Genomic DNA, 14,144 nt, shown 5'->3' with positions numbered 1-14,144 from the left:
CCGACGTGTGTTTGTCAGTCTGCTTTCTTCCCGCTCAACAAGAAGGATTTGGAGTAAAGCGAGGCTTGGAGCGGCGGCTACTCGCTGTGGCTCGGGCAGAGCCAGTGCTGGACCCCAGGCCCGAGGCCGTGGGGTGGGGGGGCTGCGTCTGCTTGGGGGGACCATGTGGAGGGCCTGAGCCGCAGGGCGCGTGCACGGTCTGCCGTGTGGCATGTGCGTGTGCGCCGGCCAGGCCCCCTGGCCCAGGTGGAGGGGCTGGGTGCCACGCCCCTCCCAAGAGGCTTCCAGCCAAACCACAGCGGGCCAGTTTGATCTTCCCTCTGCTGCGAGATGAGAGAGACCGAGGTGGCAGAGACTTGACAGCCCGAGGGAGAACGGCCCAGAGCCGCACAGGAAAAGCCAGAGGGCCAGGGGCTGCCAGGCCCGCCCGTCACGAACACCTGGCGCCTGCTCTGCTCGCTCCCCAGCCTCGGCCCCCACAAGCGCTCCAGGGGAGACAGCGGAGAACGCACCTCCCCCTTTTAACTGGAGATCAAAAGCTGGGGGAAGATGTGACCGCTGGAGGGTGGGAAGAGAGGGGTGGTGCCCACAGGGAGGGTCCCCGCGCACACGTCGCCAGCACACGCCGGCCGCCCGGGCAGACAAGCCACGGGCCAGAAAACAGAAGCAGAGCAGCTCACGCCGTGCCCAGGCCGCACAGACGGCTGAGCGCGGCCGCCCAGCTCCGCGGCATGGCTGTGGACCTGCCTTGTCCCTCGCCTGGCCGTCCCATCTGGGGAGTGGGTGCCGGGCTCTGTGTGGCAAGCTCAGCGCCCACAGATCAAAGGCACAGGGGACGCTGGGCGGCGGGCTGCTTTGTGGGTGAGCCAGAGGCAGTGGTGCCAAGTGCTCACACGGCACTCCAGTGGATAATTGAGAAAGAATCAGGTGGCATGCCCTAAAGTGAAGAGATCGCTGCCAGCTGGCTTCTCAGAAGTGCCAACCCATACCCAGCACATGTGCCACCCCCCTCGACTTCCCAGCAAGGCGAACGTCCCACGCCCCAGGGCAGGGACCCAACTCCTCTTCCGCGCAGGTGGCCAGCCGTCCCGAACCCCCCAGAGCTGTGTCCCTGACGGAGGTGGCTGCGGGGCACCGGCTTCCAGCTGGGCTCGCCGACCGCTCACTCGGCTCTGGACAGGGGTGGCAGGGCCGTGGGCCAAGTCCCGTTAACACCACAGCCTGGGCCTGCTCCGCCCCCAGCGGGGCCCAGCTTCCCTGGACATCAGTTTTCCAGCTGTGGACCAAGCAGGCTAGACCGTTCAGCGTAACTGACCTTCTGTCCAGCACAGCTTCAGAGGGAAGCACATGGCTGAAGTCAGCTCCCCGCTCCTGACCCCAGGCTGGGCCCCCTGCACCCAGTCCTGGGCCCCCTGCACCCAGTCCTGGGCCGGCAGTCAGCGGGAGGGGCATCTGGGCCGGCTCTGCCCTTTCTCAGCTTCGGGCTGTGCCCGCAGCGAGAGGAGGGGTGTGAGGTCACGGCCCCCAACCACAAACGTGGACAGCTGCACGCGCCCAGCAGCTCTGCCCAGCGTGGCCTCCGAGGGTCACGGCTTGCCCTGCGCAAGGGTCCCTCTGCTGCTTCAGCCACTTGAAGGCCCGTCAGCTCAGGAGAGGTGTCCCGGCGTGTGGACTGGGGTGACGAGAACTGGCTGTGCCCTGGCGCCCCGGGTCCCTCCCCAGCCTGTGTAGCCCCCCTGGAGCCGCGGGGCCCCGGCTGGCGGGGCCAGGGTATTGGGGAGCCCAGCAGTCTCTGTTCATGTGGCCCCGGCCCAGAGCTGCAGGGGAAATGGTGAGTGTGGGACACGCCGACCGTATCCCAGCCCCGGCCGGCAATGCCCAGAAAACACAGCTTCTGATGAGCCAACACCGGTGGGGCGCTGAGCGGCCAGCCCCCCGTCAGCCACTTGCCGCTTACACTAACTGGCAAACAGCTCGCATCTCTCCCTCCCTCGTCAGCTGCCACCGCAGACAGACGCCACGCCGCCCTCGGCTCGGCCCCGGCCGCCCTCCGAGGCCCCCACCCTGGCCGTCGCTGGCTGTTCCCACTTCCAGCCAAAGCTCTCACTGTCACAGAGCTCTCTGCTGCGGGGTCCCAGGGTTCCCGCCTGGGCCCCCCGACCACCCAAGGCACACTCTGACTGAGGGGGAGGCACACGTTCGAGTCACATGTTAGGGGGAGAGCCAGGGAGGCCATGTGGCGCGCGGGCCCGCGGCCAGGCCCAGCGGCCGTGTCCAGCCGGCCTCCCCTCTGCTGGACACCGGACGCCGGCCTTCCACACCCCGCCCGGACTCACAGCGTCTCCAGACTGTGCAGGCCCTCGAGGCTGTGGGTCCCCAGACGCTGGATGCGGTTGTTATGAAGGTGCCTGTGTGGGAAGAAGAGACGCATCAGACTGGGCGCCCACAGCCCTGGGCCGGTGCGGGGGGGGCAGACGGTGGCTCAAGCAGGAAGGTGGAGGCAGAAGCACAGACAGATGACCCCAGCGCTCGGCCCTCTGTCTCCAGTGACAAAATGATTGGCCGAGCCCGACTTCGGGAGTCACGCTCTCCAAGGCTAGGCTGGCCACGGGCTGCGCAGTTTTGAATTCCGATCGAAGGCAAAGGAATGCCCCAGGCCGCAGCTGACCGGGCTCCCACTGCCCTCAGAGGCCTGCTGTCCGCAGGGGCAGAAGGGGGCTCCAGCTGAGGCTTCCTCTGTGGTCCGGCCCCCGGGACCCAGCCTGCCTGACTCGGTGGCCTGACACACTTACAGGAGCCAACGGCCAAACGCTGCAGACAACACATAATTAAGGGCTGAGCTTTCTCCTTAGTGAGAGCTACAGACCAGCCTGAGGGCGGCCTGTTGTGGCCGGGGCCTGGGGAGGTTTCACGAGGAGGAGCCGTCTGGAGCAGAGCCTTGGTGGGTGGGCGCCCTGGACAAGCAGGGGGAAGGGCATTCTAGGCAGAGCTGATGGTGGGGACCACGGTGCAGGACGGCGAGGGGCCAGCAGAGGCGGGACATCCGTCTGGGAGAGACTGTGGCGGGGAACGGAGCAGCGGCCATGGGTGACACGGAGCCCTCCCAGGTCCCAATGAGACGAGTGAGACAGCAAACACGAGACCCTGCCCTCGTCCCCGATGTCACCAGCAAGACGAGCACAGAGACGTCATGTAGTGTAAGTAAACCGGTGCCAAGGATAGAAATCCTGGGGATTCTCCCTAAAATCCCAGTCTGCGGCGAAGCGGGTCCCTGCTTCCCGTCTCCGGGCTCCGGATGCCACTAACTGAGGAGGTGGCGCAAAGCCACAGGGCGTCCGGAGGGGGCCGTGACTCACACGCTCAGCACCTGGCCCGGACGCTGGACACGGCGTCTGAGCTCCCCCTCCCCTGGGCTCACACAGGCCAGCGGACCTCACTGAGCTGCGAGTCCAGCCCGCAAGCAGCTTAGAGGGGAGACCCAGCCGGCGACACAGCCACACAGGCCAGACCGCGGCCCAGGACGCCCACGACAAGAGGCACAAACACGCAGCTTGAAACGACAGCACAGACGGGGCTGAAAACAACCAGAGGAGAAGCTCATGGGTCAAGGAGCCGGTTGTCACCGGAAGTTTGGGACAGACACGAACGAATGTGGAGGCCCAGGAGGGGACACAACACAGGGGACGCTGGTGTCCCCGAGGGACGGGGCCCAACGTGACGCGGGGACTATTCAGAGGCAGAATACAGAAGAGGGACCCTGAGCCGAGCTGCTTGGGGAGGCTGGAGGCTGAGCCAGCCACACGCGACGTGTCCCCTTCGGCCACTGAAGTCCAGGACTGAGATACGTTGGGGCAGGAAGGAAGTCACTGACGAGACGGAGAGGTCACACTGGCCTGGAGGTGTCCAAAGCTAATGGCAGACCACCAACGCGGTGGCCGGCTGGGCCCTGAGGGTCCGGGGTCCTGCACGCCGTCACATGCCGCCCACCTGCTCCATGATGCCCCAGGTGGACACGGACCCCTCCAAGAGGCGCTTCTGATTTGATGAGGACACACAGACTCGCCTTCCGGGAAGAAACTGCGTCCCCTCCCCGAGGGGCCAATGGCCTGACCTCCTCCGCCTCTGTCACTCTCCCTGCCTCTGCTGACCAGTCTCCACGTCCCGCCCCTCCCCCGCAGCATCCTGGTCCACAGCGGCTCAGCTCCCAGCCCCTGCCTCTGGCCCCCTCCAGTCGCCCATTCAATCCAGGGTCCTGGGTGCCTCTGGCAGCCAGCCAGCCTGGGGCAGGTGCTGGGGCTTACTGTCCAGGTGGAGAGACAGCATTTGCACACACGAAGTCACTGCTGACCAGTGACGAACAAGGTGTCCGCCATGACAGAGCTGTGATGGGAGTCCAGGGTTGGCGTTGAAAAGAGGCCCTGCCCCTCCTCCCACTGTCTCCCCACCTCCAGCAGAGCCCCCTCCACCACGTGGGCGGCCCCAGGCGGCTCCTTGCTTCTCATCCCACCAGCCGCCCTTCCCTGCCTCCTGGGCCTGCCTACAGCTCACCCCGCTCCCCGCCCCTCTCACGGCTCGCCTGTCCCCCCAAGACCTCTTCCCTCCATCCCGTGAAGGACCGAGGGGACGAAGCGGCTGGTTCTCCTGCACCCTGAGTTTCTCTCCTGGGGTCCTCGACCACCGTCCCCTCCCGGTTTCTAAGAGCAGGTGGGGTGATGCGCCATGGAGCAGAATCACCAGCACACCTGTCCCCCAGGGTGTGGAACCCAGAGCAATTTCTCACGACCTCCGAGCGCCCGACGATTACCCTGTGAACGCACCAGTCACACAGGGCATTAACTGGGAGCTGACGTGCCTCTTGGGTGCCCACTGGGAAGGCAGCATTAACCCCAGCCCCGCCCTGCTGGACGCCATGGCCAGGTATTAACCACCCGCACACCGGCCAGGCTGCACCAGTGGCACTTGTCCCTGCTTCTCCAGGCCGGGGATGGGAGGACTGGGTGCTTCCCTGGGCCACAGCGTAAGACGGCCTCGCCTAAATGTCACATGCTGTTTACGGGCCCTGGGCTTACACCCACCAGTGAGGCGGCTGTGCGTGCAGCGAGGAGGCCACCTCGGCTCTGGTGTCCGGTTAGGACGTGGTCCTCTCGGAGCCGTCTGTCACCCTAAGGTCATTTGGCTTCACGACAACCTCGTGAGGGCACGGCGCACCTCATTCCACGAAGGCGAGGATGAGGCCATGGTTCAGGGCTCAGAGAGCTCGAGGCCGTCAGGCCTCTGAGCACGTGCAGGGCGGGCTGGGGCCGGGCACTCACAGCACCACGAGGCGGCTGAGGTTCTGGAAGGCGAAGTCGGGGACGCGGCTGATGCGGTTTAGGGCCAGGGTCATGGCCTGCAGGGCGGGCAGGTTGCTGAGGGCCCTGACAGGGACCTCGGTGAGTGCATTGTCGTCCAGCCACAGATGGCGGAGGCAGGACAGCCCCTCAAAGCTCCTCTCTGGGACCACGGAGATGATGTTGGCATCCAGGCGCCTGGAGGAGAGAGGGCGCAGAGGGTCAATCCAGGGAGGGTGCAGACCAGGGCTGGCACTGGTCCCCAGGACGTCAGGCCCCAGCAGGCCCCCAGGGGCCCTGGGACTAAAGCTGTGGCCTGGCCACCCGGTGGCCACCTCTGCAAGTCCCCACCGTCTCCTCCATTCCAGCCCACAGTTCTTGACCCTCTGTGCCATGTGTCACTACTTATGGCGCCAACCCTCCCTCCCAGGCCCACGGCGGAACCTCCCAACACCCCCAGGCCTCCGGGCCTCCCCTGCTCGCACGAGACACCAGTGTCCCCGCTCCTGTGCACTCCAAGGCCACGTAGTGGACTGTCTCACCGCTCCCTCTGGGCCTAACCATAGACGGCGCTCCCCGAAGATGCAGCCGCCCCAGTCCCCCTCCAGGACCCAGCAGTGAGGAGAGTCCCCGCCACAGCCCTGGGCCTCCGGCTCGGGCGACAGCCTAAGGAGGTCCCGGATGCCACCGCAGACGCCCTTGATATGCCCCTTTTCAGAACAGGTGTACAGCTGGCAGGGGCCCTTCCTGTCTGTGCACAGACAGAGGCTCTGGGTGACAAGGACTTCCAGCGTGGGCTCCGGAAGATCTCGGCAGCCCAGCAAAAGCAGGAAGTTGTCCGCCCCAGCCCCCTGCAGGTGCCCCCAAGCCGAGGGCCCTACCGACAGGCTCCTGCCTGCCTCCTGGTCCAGAACTTGGGTGGAGCCCTGTCACCTTTGCAGCTGGTCGCACGGGGACCAGACGAGCTGGCCTGTGGCCACGGATCTACTCCTGGATTTTGCCCTGAGACGTGGTTCTCTCGTCTCTAAGCCTTTTCGCCAGAGGCCTTCTGGCCCAAGCTCTTGTGCCGCTGGGAGGGGGTCCCCAGCTCATCAGCGAGGCGGCTGTGGGTGGACAGACCAACACTGAAGCCTCTGGAGTGCCCTCTGCTGGCAAGGCCTGGCACTCCAGACGCGCGGGTGCTGGCCCAGGTTCCCTGACTCGGGGCTCCCTGCAAATACGGACTCCGCCCCAGGAAAGGCTGGTTTTGGGGGGCGGCTGGTTCTGTTTCTGAAGAACACCCTGATGTCTCCTGGCACGGACGGTGTAGGGGTGTTGGCTCAGCGTCAGCTGTGAGGGGTCGAGCCACAGGGTCAGACGGACACCCGCAGTGCAGGGTGGTGGCAGGGCGCAGGCCTCCTCTGGTGCTGGAGAGCGAGCTAACTGCCCAGTTGCCTTTCACATGGGTTTTCATATTTAATTGCCACCCAGCCAGGCGGAGGGGGGACCTTAGAACCCCGTCCTGCAAGCCACAGAGGGGCTCACATGCACGAGCGAGATGGGTGCCCGCCTGTGATGCGGTGTGTACGTGCATGCATGTGTGTGCCATGTGTGCATGTGTGCACACACATGTGTGCATGTGTGTATGTGTGCATGGCTGTGTGCGCACACATGTGTGAGTGTGTGCGTGTGCTGTGTGCACATGTGTGTGTTTATGTGTGCTGTGCACATCTGTGCTGTGTATGTGTGTGTGCATGTGTGTGTGCATGTACGTGTGTGCTGTGTGCATCCGTGCTGTGTATATCTGCATGTGTGCGTGTGTGCACGTGTGTGCATGTGCTGTGCGCATCCGTGCTGTGTATGTGTGCATGTGTGCACATGTGTGCGTGTGGCAGGGCACCTGTGCTGCGTGTGCCGTGCACGGAGAGCAGAGGAACCGGCACCTCACCAGGGAAGGGGGAGGGTGGCCCCCAGAAGAGGAGTGTTTGCCCTGGGCCCCGAAAACAGTACGAGCAGAGAGGGGTCTAGCCTGTCCCTGGGGCTTTAGGGCCCGGCACTTCAACCTGCAGGCACCGCGGCATCTGAATTGACAAGGACAAGTCTGGTGGGGACGGGGTTGGCAGAGATCTTGCCAAGAGCTTGGTCCCCGAGCCCTTCCTCGGCAGAACCTGACATTGGGGTCCCCTCTCTGGGGTCCTTGTCATGCCTCCACCCACCTGGAACACAGTGCCAGGCCCTCACAGGGTCCAGAAACTCAGGAGCTGGAACCCGAACTCTCCCGTTGGTGGGGGTGAGGGGACAGAGAGGTGGGCAGAGGCGGCTGGCTGAGCCACAGCGGTCGGAGACCCCAAGGGTCCTGCAGGGGTGAGGTGGACGCAGTCTCCAGCTAACCCCACTGTGGCGGGGGCGGGGGGCACGGGCAGCTGAGAGTTACAAACCCCCACAACTCTGATTTATGCCCCTAATAAGACCCTTCCCTCTCACTGCCAGCCTGTTAATAGATCAAAGGCTTGAATGGAACAAGCAACTCAGCCGGTTCTCCCATAAGCCCAGACCACACTCCCCTCCACCTGGGAGCCGGTGAGCGGGAGCCGCAGGCAGAGAAGCGCCTTTGTGTGCATCAAAGTGGCCCCTGAGCACCCTCCCTGCCTGCCTTGAGTTTTAATCTGCAGCGATATACAAAAGTGATTGCCCGCCCTGCCCTCTGGGAAGGGGGCGGAGAGAGACTGCGTGGGGCACCTTTCCGCAACGTCGCCTGAAGACACAGACCTACGGATCTGGGCAGGAGGCCAGCGCTGTGGGCGGCTGTCCCGGAATCCTGGGGCAGGGACCACAAAAAGCCACCTCATCCGCCCTCCTGCCTCCAGCCATCTGGTCCCTAACGGGAGGCTGGCTTCTGGGGTCCCTCCCGGGCTGTCTGAGATGGCCCGAGAGCCAGGCGCTGTGGTCCCCCGGGGCCTGGATGCCTGCCTGGTGACGAGCAGCTGCGGTCGGCAGAGGAAGAGGTGGACAACGGGGGTTTCCCAACTCGCCGCTCCACACAGGGGCCGTGATGTCAGACGGTTAGGAACCCTAAGCGACATCCGGTCGCCCCCAGTAGACTCTTCGTAAGAGGTTCCAGAGGAAACCGAGCCGCGCGTTCACAGGTCTACGAGAGGGGAGGGGCACTGTCCCTCTCAGCCCCCCACTTGGGGCCCAGCCCTTCCCACCGTCCAGTTAAAGAAATTAAAGGGTACTCAAATAAATGGAAAGACGTCACGTATTTGGGGGCTGGAAGGCTTAGTGCCGTTAAGATGGCCACTCTCCCCAAACTGATCTGCGCGCGCCCCACAATCCTACCAAACTCCCAGAGTTCTTTCTGTTTTTTTTTTTTTTTTCAGAAATTGACTTAGCCGATCCTAAAGTTCATCTGGGAATGCAAGGGACCCAGAGCAGCCTAAGCAAAGAACAAAGCTGGAGCATTCCCACGCCCGCATTCCAAAACTTACTACAGAGCCACATCACTGAGACAGAGGGGCAGAAACGCGGAGGACTTGAGCATCCGGACGGGAATCCCGCATGTGTGGGTGGCTGATTATCAACAAGGCGCTAAGACAATTCATTGGGGGAAAGGATAATCTTTGTTTTGGGGTGATGAAATGTTATGCTGGCTATCTACAGACCAAAGAGTAAAAGTGGACCTCTACCCCTTGCCACATACAAAATTAACTCACAACAGATCGAAGATCTAAAACTCTACCCAGCTCCCAGACAAAGACATAGCCATAAGTCTCCCCAATCCTGGACACAGACAGGTCGGGGCCTCGGGCACTGCCGGAGGGGATGTGAGCTGGTGCAGCCACCCCGAAAACAGGCTGGCAGCCCCTCAGAAAGAGGAGCACAGAGTGACCGCGTGGCCGGCAACTCCACTGCACGTGTTCACCCAGCGGAGCTGAAACCGCGTCCGTCTGCACAGGAGTGCATGGCAGCCACCCGACGTCCATGACTGCACAAGCGGGGCGGCCCAACCCCACGGCGGAATATTGCTCGGCCGTCGAAAGGAACGAAGGGCCGACACGGGTGGATGAACCCCGAGAACGTGCGGAGCGGGGCAAGCCAGACTCACAGAGCTACACGCCGTGCGGGTCCCTCCGTGGGAACCGTCCGGCGTGGCGGGCAGTGGGCAGGCGCCGTCAGGGCTGCGGGGGGGGAGGGGGCTGCCAGTGAACCGAAGTTTCTTGCGGAGGGTGATGAAGCTGCTCTGGACTTGGCAGTGACAATCCCACACGTTTGTAAACAGGCTAAAAACCACCAAACCGTCTGCTTTAAAAGGGTGAATTTTATGCTGTTCGATTTGTACCTTAATTTTTAAAAATCCTGAAATGACGTCCCCAGTGCTATGTCAGCACGAGTTTGGGGCACAGCAGGCCAGACCCCGACGCGGCCGGTGAAGACACACGTGTCATCAGGGCAGCATGTCTGTGTCTGTTCCCAGAGGAACATGCAGACACGATCACGGGCGTCGTGTCTGGGTGGCAGAACTGTGGGTGCATTTTATTTTCTTCTCTTTATTTTTTGTATTTTCTAAATTTTCTACAATGAGTCAGAATGAAAATAAACATGTTTTTTAAAAACAAGTTGCGTCACTGTGTAATTAGGGGCTAAGCTATGCATGCTGGGGAGGGGGTGGGGGGCACCGTCTCCCTTCCCAGCTGGGGTCTCAGCCAGCTCTCCCCTCCTCTCTGGGCTGAGCAGCGGGGGAGGGGGGACACTCAGGGAGTTCTCTGCATGGCGCCTTCTCCGTGTCCCCCTGGACCCCGTGCATTCTGCCTTCCAAACCCAGGCCCAGCTTTGCCGACCTTCCCGCCAGAAGAAGAGCTGGCCTCCCCTCTCGGAGCTTCTGAGACCGCCAGCACGGTCACTCAGTGTCCCGCAGCCACTGCAGGTCAGATGACGTCAGTTCTCTAAAGGCCTAAAAGCCTCCTGAGAGATGCCCACAGGCTGAGTGGAAGGAGGACTGGACAGATGGAGGATGGATGGACGACGGATGGGATGATGGACGATAATGATTTTAATTATGAATGATGGCGAAACGATTACCATTTGATTTATCGCATTTACTTTGATTTGACGATGATAATTTTATAGATTGCATTTAATATGAATGATTTTATTTGATCTGATTTGACGATTTTTTATCTGACGGAGGGATGAAACGATGGAGACGGATGATGACGATGACGGACGACGGCCGGATGACGGATGGACGACGGCTGGATGGAAGTATGAACGGCTAGATGTAGGGATGCAGGGATGGACGGACAGACACCAGTAGTTGGGTGTCCTCTTCCTTCTGGACACCCAGAGCTCTGCACTGGCATCAGCTGCTCACTCAGGAGGGAGGAGCCCTGCCCGTCCTCTCCCATGGGAGGGGGTCGCCCACCTCTCAGCTCGGCCTGGCCCAGGTGCACCTACAGCTTATCAGAGCTTGCAGCCCCCACAGTCCGTCCTGGCAGGGGCTACAGCCTCCCGGGCCCAGACCCGCAGGGCTTCCGGGGCTCGGGGCAGGAGGGCTGCGGGGACCGTGAGTCTGGGCTGAGGCGCCCCGCTGCTCGTGGGTGGCCCAGAGTGGGCCGACTCCCCCGCAGCAGCGTTCATGGCTGAAAGAATGTCCCCAGGCCCGGGCCCGGCCCACCGCAGACACTCCTGGCACCTCCGACAGCCAAATCAGCCACATTCAGACGCTCGTCATATGCGGGGCCACCCGCGCGCCCGCCCGCCCACCCACTTCGGGGCGGCCTCTGCCCCAGACGCACACAGCAATCAACTCCCGGAACGCCTGGAGGTCCGAACGCAGTAGCATATAATCTTGGAGCCCGAAATAGCCATGCCAGGGAGGCCGCGTGCCACCTCGCATGTCCCTGGGGACTCTTCGTCCAGGCCCCACAGCATAGCAGGCGTGGTAGGGGGTGCTGACAATGGTCACTGGCTCCCCGAGGCCCTCCCCTTGAGGACTTCGCCATGGCAGACGGGCCTCCCCAGAGTGACCGGGACCCCCAGGCCTCGGGCCTTGCCGCTCGTCCCTGCCGCCGGCTCTGAGCCTTGCTTTTCCAGCCACCTCATGCAGCGCAGCTGGCCCAGGGGCCACCGCTCTACGGCCTATTTCCCCCGACGCACTTCGCACCCCACGCACGCTCCCGCTGGCCTCTGCTGTCCCCTGCCCCTCACAGTGGGTTGAGCGGTGGGTCCCCAGAAGGTAAGGCCACACCCTCACTCCCAGGACCTGTGAACAGGATCATATCTGGAAAAAGGGTCTTTGCAGGTGCAATCAAGTTAAGCCTCCTGAGGTGGGGCCGGGATCACTGGGGCACGGGCATTCTCACAAGAGTCACCGGGCCCCGCGGGAGGAGCCTCATGGAGGGGAAGGCAGCCAGGGGAGCGGAGGAGCGGGGAAGGGGGCCCGCGGCCCAGCACGCACCGCGACGCAGACGCAGACGCAGATGCAGCCGGGAGTGAGTGAGCTGCTGCGTTTCAAGCTGCCCATGGCACTGTGCTATGCACCCCAGGAAGCAAAGCCACCCCCTCTTCCAGGACAGGCCGAGCCCTCAGGGGGCCTCAGAACCAGACTGTGAGGCCCACCCCGAGGTTCTGGCTCCGTAGCTGGGAGCCTGTGTCCCCGGCAGGTCCCAGCAATGCTGCTGCTGGGCAGGGCGCCTCGAGAAGCACCACTGCATAAGTTCCCCGCACGCCCGCACGCCCGGGTCGCCCCCGAGGCACTGTCATCCCCCATGGCGTCCCCCTCTCTCCGCCTTTGGGGGTCCTCAGTTCCTGTAACGAGCTTCTTGTCCCCAAATCGCCAGGCCTCCCTGGGGGCCTCTTGCAGGTTTGCACCAAGGAGGCTGAGGGCGAGTTTGCGTGCCGGGCTCTGTGCCCTCCACAGGAGGGGGCCCCGCTTGTTACCCCTGGCTCCGCATGTCCCACGGGCATGGAGCAGGGCCCTCCCCTCCCAGGCTGCTCCTTGCAAGGCTAAAACAGGTCCATTCCCAGAAAAAGCCTGGAAGCGTCTCACTGAGCTTCCCACATGGGTGGTGACGAGGCACAGCCAGCTCCAGGCCCCCTGCCAGGGTCAAGGGGGTGCAGATCAAGGCCAAGGGCTCCGGGGATCAATCTCGCAGATGCCCCTTGCTCCCCAGGCAGCTGACACCACCCCTGTGTGGACGGCATGTCTGTGCAGCTCGGCCAGCAGTCACAGCCCCCAACCGGAGGGGCTTGGCACCCCGATCTCGGCCCCCAGCCTCCGATCAGTGAGAAAGGGGCATCTGCTGTTTATAAACTCCCCTGTGGAGCCACAAGCACAGGGCAGCCAGAGGAGTTCAAGGCCAGTGCCAGGACCCCCAGCAGGAAGCCTATTCCTCTAAGGGACATTCACTGCCAATCACCCCACTGACCCTCCCACTCTAGAGACGGGGACCTCGATCCTTAGGCCCAGAGAGGGCAGGTGACCTGCCCGTGGCCCCACAGATACTTAGCCACAGAGCCAGGCGGTCTCTGGTCCTAAACCTATGGCTTAGAGGACACTCTGGGGCAGCGCTCAGCTGCACTGGGTGAGTCCCAGGCAAGGAGCTGCACATCGCTGGGCTCCAGCTGCCTCGTCGCTGGGGCTTTCAGGGTTAAGGAGACTTGTGGGTATGCGCGGCACTTTGATGTGTGGCCTCAGCTCCCACGCGTGCGCACGCACACACACGCACGCGCACACGCTCTCCTCCCCAGGCTCCTCGGCCCGGGCACCAGTGTCTCAGGCTGGCACGGGCTGTGAGGGCCCTGGTGGCTCTAACGTCGGTCCTGGTTTGAAGCCAGCTCGTCATGTGTCCCCCGGCGGGGCGAACCCCTCGCTGGCTGGTTTCACGTGGCCGCCCTTTGTGATAAAGCGTTTGTGTCGGGCTGTTTTTCCGATTTCTCCCGATTCTTGCCACTGTGCTCTCCGGTGCTCCTCCAGCCAGCCGCGTCCCAGGTGGGTGTGGGCTGTGCTGTTGCTTTCCCGTGGGCTCCCACCCCCGCCGCACCCCCACCCCGCTCCTCCTTTCCCCAGGCTCCACCGGCTTCCTGTGGTTTCTCTCGGCCTTGGCTCGAGCCTGGCGGGACACAGCTGGCACCGCCACCTCTCCCTCCCACGTCGGTCGGTCGGGGAGGGAGCAAGCGCTTCAGGGAGGGGGTGTGGGGCGGGTGCTGCCGAGCAGCCCCGGCCCCCACCCCTCACTCTCTAACTCGCTTCCTTCCGCCCTGGGAACTGGCTCTCTGCTGGGGACCGTCCCGTCACCGTGGTCCCAGGAGTGTCCACACAGTCCCTGCACAGACCCTCCCTCGTGGAGGTGAAGAGGGGCCTCCTCCAGGGGCCCGAGCCTGGGCGGTCCTGGCTGCTCTGCGGAGGGGCACGGGCAGGGACGTGCCCCCTAGATTCCTCCTGACACTGACTTCCGACAGGAAGGAGGGGCCACCCAGCGCTGGCCGTCAGCAGCGGCTTCCCTTGCCGCCTCGACGGGCAGGACGCAGCCTCGGAGCCCAGCGGCACTGCGGGGGGCTGCCTCCCCGACGCGCTGGCTCCGACCTTGTCCGAGCCACTGGCCCCTCGCCTGTCGGCGGAGCTGCAACCCCTGAAGAGGGGGTTTGGGGGTGCGAATCAGACAGTGCACGCCAAGCACCTGCTGCGGCCCTGGCCCTGGGGTGCTCCCGAAGTTGTCGTCTGCTCCCACCCTGCCCTTCCAGCCTGGCACCCCGGGCCTGTTTTGCTGTCACTATCTACGATGGGGGGACCCAAGGTCCGCAGGACAGCACCTCGCTTTGCCGTCCCCAGCCTCC

The 14,144-nt window shown here is 63.6% G+C and overlaps 1 protein-coding gene across 1 annotated transcript in view; it reads right to left on the bottom strand.

Moving 5' to 3' along the window:
- Positions 1 to 14,144, bottom strand: part of LGR6 (leucine rich repeat containing G protein-coupled receptor 6) — a 49,737-nt gene that overhangs the window by 14,712 nt on the left and 20,881 nt on the right. Inside the window, exons 5-6 of the mRNA XM_039883579.1 lie at positions 5,313 to 5,528; positions 2,337 to 2,408 (exon numbers count right to left, since the gene is read on the bottom strand). Of these exons, the coding sequence (XP_039739513.1) occupies positions 2,337 to 2,408; positions 5,313 to 5,528 (288 nt within the window). The remainder of the gene's footprint in view (positions 1 to 2,336; positions 2,409 to 5,312; positions 5,529 to 14,144) is intronic.

This window comes from Pteropus medius, unplaced genomic scaffold (genome assembly GCF_902729225.1).
Source record: "Pteropus medius unplaced genomic scaffold, Ma_sr-lr_union100, whole genome shotgun sequence".
NCBI classification, from domain to species: domain Eukaryota; kingdom Metazoa; phylum Chordata; class Mammalia; order Chiroptera; family Pteropodidae; genus Pteropus; species Pteropus medius.
Note: the sequence above shows the minus strand (reverse complement) of the source record. Positions and strands in the feature narration are given on the sequence as shown.